Raw genomic sequence first — 15,746 nt, 5'->3', positions numbered from 1 at the left:
ATGTAACTTTTTATCCAATTCTGATTCTCTTAGGATAATCAATATAGGATTCTTTTGCCTTGAAATATTCACAGACTATGTGAAATTTAAACCAGAGAATCTGCACCAGAGTGCATCCCGGCTGCGGGCTCCTCTTTCATTTTACTTTCTTTGAAAGCCACCCATTTACTTCTCCGTACGAATATGATTCTCCCCTCTAAGCATCCAGATCGGTGCAGAAGTTTGGGGATTGCTCGGGGCAGATCTGCCAGGGGAAAGATACCTGATTCCTCTCCCGCAGTTGACTAAGGACTTGTTGTATCTTTGGCCCAAAGCATTCTCCAGGACACAACATGAGAATTCTAGAAGATACTTGTGAGGTGCTTGCATTGAGATCCAGGTATGAGCAGAATACTATCATTATCTTAATTACATTGTGCTGGAATTTATCGTACTCTGCAAATTAAATTTGCTTAAAATTACATTCATGCCATTTATGCTTATGGTTGATGAATATTCTATGAAGTCTTGAGTTACTGAAGTGGGTTTGTTAATATCCCATAAAGAAAGGTGTGGCCCAAACTGTCAAGACGCTTCTTCAGAATTGTATTGGTTCATTTTTTGGACAATATTTCTACCTTTCTGCTTAAAAAAAAAAAAAAATCACAGAATTACCTACATTGCAAGTAGTAGATTACTTTTGAGATGCCACCTACTTTGATTCAAAACTCTGCAACTGTGCCACTTAAATCAATTGAATCTTTTCTCAGAAATACCTCACAGTCATCCTGGTGTTGTTTTTTGAAGTGACATTAAGAATTATTTTAAACATTTGCAAGGACTAGGGTTATTTATTAGAGCAAATAATTCGTTACACGGGGTCTACAGAAGTCTGCAATGCAAACTGGGAAGTTCCTTGTTTGTCATTAAACTACATACTGATCTACAGTAGAGATGAATACAGACTCTTCTTTTTTTATTAGTTCAGAAGAATGACTAATTCTTCATCATATTATTTGATGTCGACTTATTCCATATTCATATATACACATGCTAATCGGCTTCATTGGGATCAGTGATATTTTGATGGTTTGATTTATTTTAGTGACTTTTCTATTCTGAATCCCTAGAGTAGATCAGATTTGGCAAAATAGATGGGAGCAAGTCTGAGCAACGCTGAGAATAATATTCTGCTGTTGTCTTTAATTAATCACCTGAATCAGTACATTTCCATTTCTGTGTCATGACTCTATATTTAAATATTTCATATTTGTCATGGAAATGCTCATAAAAATTATTTTTTAAATCATCAGTTATTATCTTTGATGAGCAAATTTCAAACTTATCAAATTTTTTGGAATAACAGTGTAGCAACATAATGATCATTTGATATTGTTGGGACAATTCTCACTTTTACAGCATCTCATTTCGTTCTTGATTCCACCAGACCTTTGCAGTTGTTTCTGTGGTTCACGACAGTTGTTGGCTATCAGCTGGGGTACCTTAGTTCTCTTTCACTTGGCTCCTGTCTCCAGTAGCCTAGCTGGACTTTTTCCACAGCGTGTTGGTCTCAGGGTTCCAAAAAGACAGAAAAAACAGAAGCTGCAACGTCTGTTAAGGCCTGACCTTGGAAAGTCACATAGCAACACTTTGATCACATTCCACTGGTCAAAGCAAGCCACAGGCCAGTCCAACCTCAGTGGGAAGGGAAATAGACTCCAACTTTTGGTGAGAGGAGCCGCAAAGTCACTTTGCAAAGGGGCATGTAGGATGGGAGGGATTCTTGTGCTAATATTGGTGAATAAGCTACCACAATGTCTTCAGGTGTTTCATTGGTGTAAAGATTCCATTTCATTTCTTTCTTGCATTGTGTGTATCCTGAACTGGCTGTGTGTCAGCAAGAGTTCAGCACAGGGTCTGGTATGTTGCCACGTCACTTGAACGTGGCAAAAACACCCTACATGTTCATGCAAAAGGACAGAGACAGTCACTTCTGGGCTGATGGTGAGAGTGGAGAAGAAGAGGGAAAGAAAAGGCATTACCCAGTTTCTGGTAGTCCTTGGTGATATAAATGATGCTATGAGAAAGTCAATGGCTCCCAATAATTAGACTGTCCAACAGGCAATGGGATTTTCAGTGTGTCTGACAGCCTGACTCATTGACATAGACTGTAATACCTAATCTTCCTCCTATCTGTCAACCCAGGGGAGCCCGAGTTACCTTGAAGAAACTGAAGCTCAAAGCTGGAAAAGGGCAAAAATTCAGGCTCTGCATCCCTCTTACTTCCTCCCGCTGATAAAGATGGTTCTCTCATTCTTGATCCGCTTGTTCACGGTTCCCTGTTAGAACAAGGGCATTCTCAGGGCTTCCTTTGCCCAGCACTGAGGGCTCCTTCCACCGTGAGGTTGCACGGCCCCTCCGCTTTCTTCATTTGAGGCTGGGTTTTTCTCAGGCAGTTAGCAGTTTTGCACAGTCTGTTTGTATTTCATGAAGTGTGATTCTCTTCCATGAACAGAAGGACTCTGCGTATAGAGGGCACACTTTTAACGAGAGGACCGGCAGAGACTGAGTCATGAAAGCTTGTTACAAAGGGTAACATCAAGATGCTATGCTTAATAACATGGACTTTGGAATCAGACAGATTTGGGTTGAATTCTAGTTTTAGTCTCCTACGGAGTGAACTGTCTTGCACAGATTTCTTATTTTCTGTGAGCTGTAATTTCCTCATCCGGAAAATAGGAATTATAATAGTCCTCCATTGGTTTGTTGGAAAGATGAAATCAGCGAGAGTCCATATATAAATGAAACGGTGATTTTGGCCAAAGGAAGAATACCCGACAACTTTCTTTGATGCATAAATTGCTAGGCCATTTTCAAGGATAGATTGTGGTCCAAATTTGGAGAAACAGTTTCTGATTTTAGAAAATGGGAATGCAGGACCATCCTGAAAAGTTTGTCTAACAGCCCTAGGCAGAGTTAGCTCCTGCCTTCTCTATGCTCCCACAACATTCTGTACTGATTTCTCTCGGTAGCACTCACCTCTCAGCGTCGTATGATCTGTTTATGCTACATGATAGCTCGGGATAATAGAGTATGAGCACTTCAAGGCCAGTCACTCTGTCACATTCACCTTGGCATCCCAACTTTTCACACAAACCCCGGACTGAAAGGAGGCTGTAGTTGTGGGGTGGATGGATGAGTGAGTTGCCAGCCAACCCTCTGTTTGGTTCACTCTCCGGTTTGTGAAGTCCGCTTTAAATCTCCCCTGCGCTAAAAAGTCTTCTTTGATTTTCCTCTGCTGTGAGAAATCCCTTTGTCGACCATAGGGACTAAATCATAATTATTGACCTTCTCTTCTTTAAAAAAAAACTGTCATTACTAAATGAATGTGTCTCCTTTAGACTATAGGGAGAGGCCAGATCCCATTTGATAATCTCTTTCACAGGCTTTCAGACATAATGAGTACTGGATAAACATATTAAATTCAATTGAGTAGATTACCTTCTTTGAGGGTTATCATGCACGTTGGCTAAAAAGTCTCTTCAGAGGTGTTAATTCTATGCAAAGAGGACCCAGGGGAAAGTGTGTTCTTGTAGCCCATGCACAATATGGGATTTGCCCGCTAACAAGGCCTCCAAATTAAATTATATTGCACCTGTGATATTACCTTAAAACAACTGGCATATAAACAGTGGCAGAAGAATTTCAAGAGCCGTCTGCTGTTCTTCAAAATTAATTCGCTCTCCCTGAGTTGCTTGTCTAGGAACAACATGGAGCACATGGTACCCACCATCTTTGGGTAATATGGTATTTTCTTCTAAGGCTTGTGCACTTATTTTGAGAAAATAATTGTATTCTCAGAAGAATTTGTGAATAACACACTGTTTTGGTGCTCTCACGTGTTTGCGGATCACATGCTTCATTTTTCCATTTGGTAGTGGCAGAAACTCCTTGAGTTGTAATGGGGAGTAATACTCGTGATTTATCTATGTGGTGTCAATACCACGACACATTTTATGGTTGTGATTAGTCTTTAAAAGCATCAGAATTATTACAGAGTCATGAAAATGTTCTACCGTGTTGACATATTTTTCTTAGAAAGGTAATTTTTTTAAGATACGTAATATTTTTCTAATATGCTATTAAGATAACATTGTAGTCCTCAATTTAGGAAAAGAGGAATACCCTCCCCCCACAATACTTTCAGTTTCCTTTACTTAATTTTTTTCTGATGTGATTCCTCTAAATCAAGGGCTGACACTTCAAGGCCCACGGGCCAAATCTGGCCAGGCTCCTCTTTTTGTATATAAAGGTTTCCTGGGATATAGCCACACCTATTTGTGTTCGTATTATCTATGGCTCCTTAGGCATATGGCCCACCAAACCTAAAATATTTACCATCTGGCCCTTTGCAGAAAAAGTTTGCTGATCTGCTTTGACTTCTTTATGAACCTCTTTATATTTTCAGGTAGCCATGGGATAATTCATCCCACTCAGAGGTTCCCCATGGTTACTCTAGAGCCCCTGCCTTACTCAGGTGCCCCAGGTCCCCACTGCATTGGGCAGCCCTCTGTGCTTCTATCTGTGCCTCCGACAGTACTGCGGTTGTGTATTTCAGTGCCTGTCTCCCGGACCGGAAGGACAGGAATACCTTCTTTTTCTCCTTTGCTGTTCCCAGAGTCCACACTTAAGTGATGCTCAGTGTTCATTGAAGGAGCAAATGAGTTACACGTCTCAGTCACAATATAAAGCAGCATTTTAATAGATACAGTTTATCTGAGACTCTGAGTATTCTAGAAACTACTTCTCTCTAGTTATAAAAGGGTTTTTTAAAAAGGCTTTTACCTTCACAATTTTATTTCCTTTGGGCTCATGTGAAAATTAGTTTCTGTTAAAAATGAGTTTACATTTCTCCAGTTTTCATCTAACATTAGTTCTAACCATGCTAGATCTTAAGGATAAACTTCTTTGAATTAAAAAAAAATATATTGCAGACTATCTCAATCTTGTATAGATGATTGAAAAGTAAATGAATGTCATCTCCATTTTGTCAGGGTTTTAGTACTCAGAGGTGGCTGATACAAGGGTCTGGTTTATTATTTATTCTCTCATTCCAGCAAGACTTCCTAAGCGTCTCTGGTGTTGTAGGTGGTGGTGAAAGGGCAATAAACAAGACAAAGCCTTTACTTTTGTGGAGCTTCCTTTCTCATCTGGGTACGTAGTAACCAGCCAAGAAACCCGCCAGCTGGTGGCAGGGGGGCTGTGAAAAGATTAAAATAGGGTGATGTAAGAGTGAGTAAGCAAGTAGCAGTTTAAAGTCCCTAGCAGTTAATTGTTCTTTTGAGAGAGTGGCATTGGAATTAGGTTCTGAATGATAAGAAAGAAGCGGCCATGTGAAGATCAGGGGGGATTGATCTAGGCAGAACAAATAACCAGGACAAAACCCCCAAATCTAGGAAGGAGCTTAGTGTGTTTGAAGAACAGAAAGAAAGCATATATGGCAGATGTATGGTATGCTAGAGAGGAGTGAGGAAAAAGAGGCTCAGGAGGTAGGTAGGCATCAGTCAGGACGCAGCCTACGGTGAGGTTAAGGCTCAGGCTTTTGTCTTCTCTGGTTGTAAAGGAACTGAGGGAAGACGGTTGATGCTGACTTTCTGATGCCCAGTTAGTGCCCAGAATGGCCCCAGGGAGTGTGACGGTTAGCGAATCTGCTACTGGCCAGGTCAGCTTCTCACACTGCAACCAGAGGCTCCAGAGCCCCACGGTGTGTAATGCCAGACCCAGCTACCTCCGTGTAGAGTGATGTGGAACCCACCTGTGTGGCCATTTCTAGGTTGAGATGGCTGTTTGGCCATCCTCTGGGTCCCAACAGAACAAAGACAGTGATCACCCACATGACCACCTGCAGAAGTAAGCACCCTTGAGAGTAATCTCCATTTCATCTTATTTTTTGCATCAAAATGTCTGTGTGTGATATGCAGATAAGATGACTTTTTAACAAAAGGTTGGGTTGCAGGGAATATTATGTCAGGACAATGTTGCCTAAATGGGTTGCTGAAAAATATTCACCTAAATGAGAATGTGCTTAGCTGTTGAAATCTTTTGTGATATGTTATATTTCTATACTAATATTCAGTTACAGTAAAAAATGTATGTGATGTATCACCCTGCGGTTAGGTATGTACAGGATAGAACATCTCACACGTTCAACCATTTTCGTTCCGTTCCATAAACAGTTTGATTCGTTAAACTTGGGTCAAGCTGATTCTTAGCACCGGGTAAGAAAATGGACAGGTAATAAGATACAGTTTTTTATGGCATTGGAAAAAACCTTTCAGATGTCATTGATATTACTAAAGTAACGTTAGACACGAAGATTGCCAGATTCATTCCATCCGTTTTCACAGTAAGCAGTTGTTTCAATAGAATGTTATGCCCTTCCCCACCTAGTTGCTGTGTGCAGACATAGCCAACCACAGTAATTATGAATATTGTTGGAAGCTTGCAAAATTGTCATCTTGCTGTGGTTTGGTGAAGTCAGAGCCTAAGGGAGGGTGTAAATTAAAGCAGGGAGGAGGAAGATGGGGAAAGGGCTCTTTTAACAGCAAAAAAAGCAGCTCAGTGGGAGTGGAGGCTGGCAATCAGCTCAGAGGAAATGAAAGAAATTCTCCATTTCTAAATGGTTCATTGACCCATGATAATAAAGCAGCCCTGCCAAAGAAGGATAATTATCTTTTTAAGTATCAGATGCCCTGTGGGTGAAGGCCTCCCTTCTCCTCTCTTGAAAAATGAACTCAGATTAAACAAATACTCGTTTTCCTGACATAAATTTCCTGATTATGAGCAAAATTAATCAGTTTTCCCTCTCTTTTCCCCCCTGTCTTATGGAAATCAGGCCCACCCAGCTGAGCTCAGTGCATTTCCCCTTGGGTCCTGAGTCCTACCAATCCTTTGGTGGGCTAAAATGCTTGATATTCTGGTGAGACTAGCAACTGTAGACTTGTGGTTTTATTATGCCCCTTAGCTGCTTGACTCAAAGCAGAAGCATGTTCTTTTAAAACAAGAAAAACGAAAGAAACAGAAAAGAACATTAGCTTTTTTTCTCCTGCTGGTACCTGAAAACGGAACAAAAATTAATGTAGCTTGTGTGTGTATACACATGTATGTGTACATGTCTATACGTGTATACCATACACTTATGAGTTCAAATACAAAAAGGAACTGAAACGTTATTGATGATGTGACGCTGAATGTTTATTTGCTACCAACAAATGATCAAACCTGCATCCTTTTTCTCTAGAATTTCTTGTTTGTTCAGACCAATAATGCAAATATGTTGATTTGTCTGACTAATAGAATACATTAAGATGGCTTCATTCGCACAAGCAGACACCCCTTGTTTTAACTTAATGATTTACCTTCAACTGCCTTCTTGAATTCTTAATAATCAGTTTGAGGAATGCTTGTCATCAATTGCTTAACCGTGTGGCACATCTCCTTGTTATAAATGAAGTTCACTGAGCCATTTTCAGAATCTCTATACAACTTTTAAAAATAAAATACTATTGTCTTTTGATTACATATTTCTCTACAGAGATATTGAAATTAAAGTTTTGATTGTGATGCTCTTTCTAGAAAAACCAACTGAATATTCCAGTTGCTTTTCCAACCCAGGGCCTTTGGCTGCTTGAGAATAGGGGTCAGGAGATAACGGTCCAGCATAGATCCTGCCTCGTGGCCTAATTATTTCAGCCAGCACTTAAGTCTCTCTGAACACTGATGTCTTTTTCTCTTAAGAGAATTTCTTCAGTGCGCCATAGCTTCTCCTTTAGAGTATAATGAACCATGTTTGTAAGCTCTCTTTGAACTCCTTGGAGTTCAGTGATTGGTAAATATTTGTTCTTTTATTCCTTAGCCTTTGCGAGTTCAGGCCCTGGGCCAAGGGGATTCAAGCCTGTGGGTATAAACTTCTTGGTAAAAATGGTCCCTAAAGCAAGCAGAGTGTACCTTAACAGACCTCACTGCAGATGTCCTCGTGTGTCCCCTCCGGCCAGTGGAGCGCTTCCGAGACCTGCATCCCGATGAAGTGGCCGACCTGTTTCTGGCAGCACAGAGAGTCGGGACGGCAGTGGAAAAGCATTTCCAGGGCACCTCTCTCACCTTTTCCGTGCAGGTGAGTGTACAGATAGCTCGCTCATCCAGGGCCACCCTACCATCCACAAGGCCCCGACGTGGACTTGGTGAACAGGGTGGGATATCAGCGGAGGCAATGCGCACAGGGTTGTTGACCAAGCAGCTGGGAGTACTGGACGTGTGATGTATGTGATGAGCATGAAGACATTCCAGATCTCTTATTGGAACTGGGGCTGGACATGTCATTTTGATTCCAAGAGAAATATGTTTTGAGCCCTGCTCTATTTCTAGGGGAATAGAGATATGCAGGTTAGGTAGGGCCTCGCCCTCACAAGGCTGACCTTTTTAATTCAAGCCTCAGTGATTGATTATGGATTCCTTATGGTATGAAGCTGGATTGATTGAGTGTTCAGTGTGGCCTCCTTCCTGGTAAAGAAGCTAGACCCCCAATCACTAGAGATCTTTAGGCCGAGTTTGAGCCAACGCTTGTCAGTGTGGGAGGAGGAGGTCGGCGGTGGGTCATCAGCTGTGGGAATTGATTGAATCTTCAGGTAGTAATATACCATGAGCCCCTTCCTATCGCCCATGGAAAGAGCTGCGGGTATCTATACGTAATTAAAGCCCTGTGTGGCCTTGAGATTTGATGACTCTCCAAAAACCCTTTGGAAAGAAGTGGATGGTTTCATGATGCAAGACCTTGTGCTCAGTGCTTTAGGCAAACTGGATATTTATCATCCTCCCTCTACCCTCCTCAGCTCTTCACCGTAGACTTTAAAAGAGAACAGATAGAGAAGGCCACCGTTTTCAGGTCGTGAAAGACTCTGACTAGAAATGCCCATCTGCATTTTTTTTTTTTATTTATTTATTGGCCGCGCCATGCGGCCTGCGGAATCTTAGTATCCCGACCAGGGATTGAACCTGTGCCCCGTGCAGTGGAAGCAAGGAGTCCTAACTGCTGGATGACCAGGGAATTCCCTCATCTGCATTCTTTAAAAAAAACCTTTTGCCACCATGTCTGTGTCAAGAGTATCTAAACTTCCTTGTAAAATACTGTGTGTGTGGGGGGTGTGTGTGTGTGTGTGTGTGTGTGTCTGTCTGTCTGTGTGTATTGTGTATTAACCCCTTTGAGTCACCTTCAGGCAGGTAGTTAAGCTCAGGGTGGGTTTATTAAGCTGATGCTGCAAATCATGTTTCCAGAGAGACCAAATGAAGGCAACTGGGTGAAGACATCTGTCAGTGTTTAATGGAATACTAGAAGAAAATTCACATACATAGGAAATGGCCAGTGCTGGTTATCTAACATGATTTGCTAGAAACTTAATTCCAAAAGTATAGAAACTGATGTTAAAAAATATAGAAACTGTTGCTATTATATAAAGCACTTAGAGTACTTTCATATATGTGGTGTTTTCAAACTTTTTAAAACTTTAACGTACAGTAAGATATATATTTATTTCACAATCATATATTCCCCTCTCCCCCTACAGACATGTAGATAAATGAAACAGAAACTTCACAAAGCAGTGTTTACCTATTCTGTGCAATCTAAGAGTTTTTGTTCTGTTATCTGATTTCTTTTGTCTTCAGTGCTGGTCACAGCCCATCAGGTTGACTTTATGACCCACTAATAGGTTGAGACTCCAAGTTTGAAAACCACTGATCACACAGGTCTGCTTAATCTTCGCCATAGCAGGGCAAGAATCCTCACCCCAAGTAGTTTGGGTCTTAGAAGTAGAAAGCCTTAACCTAAATTTTCAGAGTTGTCATTCCATTTTGAAGTTTCTGATTGTAGAAACATTGCATGTTGTGCTGTTCCCAACCAGCTGAGCACTTACTTGCTTTTGCTTTGTATTGTGGCTGATGACTTGGCGAGTTTGCTTATTTTTTAGCTAAGCAAGTAGTTCAGTTGGGCTTCAGAAAGCCGAGGGAAGGACCCAGGATGGGAAAAGAACTCAGCTACAATAAACACTTGCACCTTTTCTCCCAAGGTCAGAAGAGCCAGAAAGGGCCCACTCTTGGGTGCTCCTTCTACATGAGACAGCCCATATTCTTGCTTCTTGCTTAATGGATTATGTTTATAGCAATTTCCTGAGGAGAGACTTAAAGTAATCAGGCATTAATTAAGCTACATCTGGTTTAAAGATAACCAAAAGGTGTGATACTTCACCTCCCCAAATATTTCCAGTCTTCCTTTAATGCAATTAAAACCATAGCCAAAAGCAAAGAGCATGAAAAGTAGGAAAGGGGTTCACTCACTGGATAATTTATATCATTTTTATACATAACTTCTTACTCTCAAGCGGAAATGGAGAACTGTTGGGCCCCGTACCTTCAAAGCGAATGGTCCCCATGAGGAAACTATAAATTAACACACAATGAAATTGGATCTAAATTATTAACAGGCAATATTTCTGAATAAGCAGGAGATACCATCTATCTGTTCTCACCTCTGTCTTTTTTTTTTTTTCCCCCTATTTCTAGGATGGCCCCGAAGCCGGACAAACTGTGAAGGTGAGTGCTTATTATGTGCATACAAATTAATAGGGGGCGATTACGAGAACTAATAAAAAATCACACTGAGTCATTTGGAGCACATTGCTGCTTCATTATGTTATCTGCGAGGTCAGAGAGAGCCTTGGTGTTGGAGCTATAAATCCTGACATTGTAAACTTTGCCAAGCAATATGTTTCACATTCGTTTACAAGACATTTACCTTTTGTAGTAAAATTATTATTGTTCAAATGCTAAAACAGAAACCAAATCATGGAGTCCTGAAACAGAAACGGAAGTCAAACGAGTTCATGGGAGGTGGTGTCTAGGAAACAGGACATCTGCCGCATGTGGACTGGCGGATCTCCTGTTAAGCCTGCGCCTCTGTGGCAGCCTTCTGGTTCTCTACACTGTATATTGTTGCTTTGCCATTGTTGAGTGGAGGGCTCACAGATATGGTGGCCCCATGGTTGTCCCTTCACTCCTGGCCCTTTGCTTCCCTCTGTTCTCCTCCTTTCCACCCACACACCTACTCTTTTCCTCCCTTCGTACTTAATACCAAAGTTCAACATAATGGAGTCAGTGGAGCTCAAAAATGAGTTTTTAAGTGTGCCAGAAGACGGAAGGAAGATTTATCAGCATAGTCTCTGCTTCCCTAATAAAGTAAAAGAGAAGAATAAAATCCTGGCTGATTCTGAAGCTGAGTTTCAGCCCCCTTCATACAAATGCAAATGCCTGTGCAGTTAGTTCCTACACCTAAATCATAGAAGAGGCCTTTTTATTCTTTTTCTTTTCTTTTTTTTCGTGTTAGAAATCTGAAGCAAGTCTAACTGGGGTGCTTATGTTACATTTTGCGAAATAGGATTTTATGGCTTTGAGACTGACTGTGAGCGCTTAAGGTAATGCTTGGTACCAAACAATGCCAAATAAACATCATCCTCTTTTGATATTCGTCTGCATATGGTTTTAATGCTTAACATAGCTACTGTGGGACTTTTATAATAGAATCTCTGGGAGATACTTTTGAGGAGCAAATGTCCTACAGAAATTGCCACCAAATTCCTTATGATAAAAAAGAGCTAGCCTTGCTCCACACACACAGTGTGATAAGGACAGAGGGGCTTCACAGCTTTCCCCCACCTCCATGCCAGGCTTCTAAACATGCCGATGCTAAAAAAAACCAAACAAAACAGTGTAATACGGTAGCTTCGTTTTGGAAATACAAAATGTAAGTGTTTAAACCTGGTTGCTAGATTTTTTTTTTCTTTTTAAAGAATATTCATTTATCTATTTATTTGACTGCACCGGGTCTTATGCGGCACACGGGGGCACGCAGGATCTAGTTCCCTGACCAGGGAACGAACCTGGGCCTCCTGCGTTGGGAGGGCAGAGTCTTAACCGCTGGACCACCAGGGAAGTCCCACTAGATTTTTTTAAAAATCAGTATTCAAATATAAATGACAACACCACCAGATTTAGGTGCTTTGTGCAGTATCTATTTGATGAAATTCCTTCAGCCATTGAAAGTAATGCTGCAGAGGCATAGCTAGTAACATGGGAGAAATTCAAACCATGTCAAGGGGCATGCAGAGATTGACAGTCTGCACAACATAAACATATCTGAAATTTATATGAATATATAGGTTATATGATCTCAAAATTTTATTTTGGGAATCTGAATGGGACGTTAATCTAAACGGGGCATTTTCCTAGACAAGCAGGCACTGAATAGAGACAAAAAGTAGATTAGTGGTTGCCAGGGGCTGGAGGAAGAAGGGAAGGAGAAACGACTACTACCAGGTAAGAGTTTCTTTTTAGGGTGATAAAAATATGGAATTAGTGGTGATGGTTGTGCAACATTATGGATATTTTTAAAACCCACTGAATCGTACATTTTTAAATGGTAAATTTTATGTTATTTGAAATATATCTCAATTAAGAATGATAATAAAAAATCCCAACAAACACCAAGTCTAGCAGGGCTGAGCACCATGGCTGTAGACTCTCTGACTCTAGTACTACTTTTTCATGTCCCAATGATCGGGCCAAAATTTTTAATGGTTTTGTTAGCTTTGATGGTGGGGTGATGGAGTAATTTTTGGAGTATGGCACTCATATATAAGTTGTTGAATGTGGTTCTTATCACTGCCATTGTAATTTAGCTTAAGTTGATTTTTTTTTTTACAGTTCTTTTTTTTAATTGGCAGATTATGTTCTCTTGAACATCTTTCAGTTGTTTCCTATATGATCCCTAATTTCTCCCATATGAATGAGCAGGGCCATCTCAAATCGTTTGTGTAATATTAAATGGCTAAAAGAAAACATCCATATGCATGTGACCTTTGAATAACAGGAGTTTGAACTGTGAGGGTTCACTTATACAGGAATTTTCTTCAGTAGTAAATACTACAGTACTACAGATAAGTGGTTGGTTGAATCTGCAGGTGCAGAACTGCGTGTATGGAGGGCTGCCTCTGAATTATACAGATTTTCTACTTCGAGGGAGGGTCGCAACTCCTAACCCCCAAGTATTAAGGGTCAGCTGTACATAAAACTAAAACCTCAGTGGATGACAAAGTTTTGAAAACTGTCCTTTTAGACCAAGTCTACATATCACAAGTTGTCTATTTTTTCTAAGTGTGATTCTTATACTGCCTACCCACTATTCTTATACTACCTACCTGAGAATTAATTTTGATGTTACTTTAATAAAAAGGTTGATTCTGTTTTTATTCTAAATTTCCTGATTTAGAATTTTTGTGTTTGGGGCTTGGGAATCTTCATTGTTAACAAGCACGCCTCATGAGTCTTCTCAGAATGTAAATATTTACCAGCCTTGCTGCTTTATGGTGATAAAGTAGTAGGTGGTGATGGCCACATAACCTTGACCCAAGGAAGCCAGGAGTCAGCCCCTCCAGGGAGTAAAGCTAATCTCCGAGAGGCAGCAGTGAGTGGTGGCCTGAAGCGAGATCGTAATCCCCTGCCCAGGAATTGAACCTGGGGAGCCTGGATGAAAACCAGGAATCCTGGCCACCACACACCCTGGGTCTTGTCCCCAGTGAAAAATGCATTTCTCACGGAAGCAAAAACTGTAAAAACAGGTACAAGTTTATTATTAGAGACATAGCACAACAACAGGTGGGAGAGCACACAGAGAAACAGTTTGTTTAGTTAGGACAGAAGCAAGGCAGAGATGCACACGGGAGAGGAAGGGTGTGGGCGTCCTCCCGAATGAGGAGAAGCCAGGAAAGAGGTGGTTAGGTCATTCATATAGGGCAGTTCTTCCGGGTGTTCGTTTACCTTTGGCCAATTACCTGGTTTCTTTTTCCACACTTGCCCTGCTCTAGGACCCTCCCCAACGTGCGTGTGCAACGTTTTTCCAAGGTGGATTTCAGCCCCGAGGTCTATAGGACGGCCTTAGCATCACGTATTATGGGGTGTGCCCCCTCCTTTTGACCCCCAAGGAGCCTTTCTGCGCATGTGCAATGTTTCCCTTGCCTCAAGGATGGGAAATGTATGACCTCTTGATCTTTTAGCAGAGTTTAGCCCCTCTCTGTTCCTGCCGTAAAAGTGTCCAATGTCCGGTTATCTACCCTATTCCTGTTGTTGTTTCTTATATCAAAGTGCAGATCTCGAAATACAGAGAGGAGTCCGCTCATTAATGTAGTCGGGAGCCAGTTTGTCTCTTGCCTCGGGAAATGTAAACAAGGGGCTGATAATGAATGTCCGGCCTGAAGCCCATCTTCTTCTCACCCCAGGAAGAGTGAACAGGAGGCTGGTTGTCAATGTCTAGCCTGGGGCCCATCTACCTCCTGCCTCAATGCCACATGGTCAGCATTTAGCGGCCAGGTTTTGAAAGCTACAAATCATGAGTAAGCATTTCAGATTTTGAAATTCACACAGTTGAACATTATGAGGCACTATCTGACGGCCTGCCACAGAAAGCGCAGTGACTCTTTTCTTTCTCTTTGCCTCTGTGTCTGACTCTTGGTGTCCCGCCTGACGCCTGGGCCCTAAACCATTTTTGTCTCATGTTGGGTGGTAAGAGCAATAAGCCCAGCAATGATCCCTTCCCTTGCTGTTGTTAGCGGAAGTGCACCACTGAGCGAGCCTCTTGAACGTGGCACCCCTTTAGGGCTTTTTTGTTTTGTGGGCTTTAAATTCTTCTTTGCAAAGAACAAGGGTGGCCTAGCTTATTCAGTAAGGCATTTGTAACGAAAGGGAAATATCAAACTAAAAATGTGACCTCTTTTATTTATTTATTTTTTTGCGGTACGCGGGCCTCTCACTGCTGTGGCCTCTCCCGTTGCGGAGCACAGGCTCAGATGTGCAGGCTCAGCGGCCATGGCTCACGGGCCCAGCCGCTCTGCTGCATGTGGGATCTTCCCGGACCGGGGCACGAACCCGTGTCCCTTGCATCGGCAGGCGGACTCACAACCACTGCACCACCAGGGAAGCCCTAAAAATGTGACCTCTTATTTCTCGATTGTTTATTAACTCTCCCGTTTGAGTCTAAAAGTAGGAGGGCACTGCTGCCCACCAGGTGATTATTGCAGCAATTTGGATATCCTGCGGGCTTGAGAAATGATCCCTTTCTTCTGGTCTCAGCCATATATCACCATATGCATATCCATATTATCATGTACCTGTACAGCCATATGTTGCTGGGTCATCAGCCTTCGCTGACCAGCCCCTCCCCTCTGAGTAGCCCTCCTAAACCCTTTACTTCCTATCCCGTTTGCCTTGGTCGACTAAAAACAAAGACAAAAACCTAAAAGTTGTGAGTTGTGTTTTATTCGGGGACCTTACTGAGGACGTTAGCCTGGGAAGACAGCCTCTCAGAGAGCTCTGAGGGACTGTTCCCAAGAGGTCAAAGAGGGACCGGGATATATAGGAGTTTTGCTGAAAAAAAAAAAAAAAATGTAGTCAAACATAAAAAGATTACCGATAATCACAAAAAAACAGACATCTCAAGTTAATGGTTTTTCAGTGCTTTTCTATGTATGGGAAGATGCAAGAGTTCAGCTCATTGATATTATTCCTTTGACTTGCGTCTTTACTATCTAAGGCCAGTATCCTGTTTTTCTCCAACTTGAATTGTCCTCAGGGTGCACTGTAGGGGCCGCTGCTGCCCTGGCTGACGG

The 15,746-nt window shown here is 41.7% G+C and overlaps 1 protein-coding gene across 8 annotated transcripts in view; it reads left to right on the top strand.

The window, feature by feature from the left end:
- FHIT (fragile histidine triad diadenosine triphosphatase) overlaps nucleotides 1-15,746 on the top strand; it is a 1,451,582-nt gene that overhangs the window by 1,172,430 nt on the left and 263,406 nt on the right. For all 8 annotated transcript variants that reach the window (XM_089918156.1, XM_022572687.3, XM_022572686.3 and 5 more), the window contains 2 exons: nucleotides 8,007-8,152; nucleotides 10,594-10,623. In XM_089918156.1, coding sequence (XP_089774282.1) covers nucleotides 8,007-8,152; nucleotides 10,594-10,623 — 176 coding nt within the window. The remainder of the gene's footprint in view (nucleotides 1-8,006; nucleotides 8,153-10,593; nucleotides 10,624-15,746) is intronic.

The sequence above is a fragment of the Delphinapterus leucas genome, chromosome 10, assembly GCF_059928025.1.
Source record: "Delphinapterus leucas isolate spDelLeu-1000000601 "Yukka" chromosome 10, BTC_Dleu_Yukka2, whole genome shotgun sequence".
NCBI classification, from domain to species: domain Eukaryota; kingdom Metazoa; phylum Chordata; class Mammalia; order Artiodactyla; family Monodontidae; genus Delphinapterus; species Delphinapterus leucas.
The sequence above is the reverse complement of the archived record's forward strand: the minus strand, read 5'-3'. Positions and strand labels throughout refer to the sequence as shown.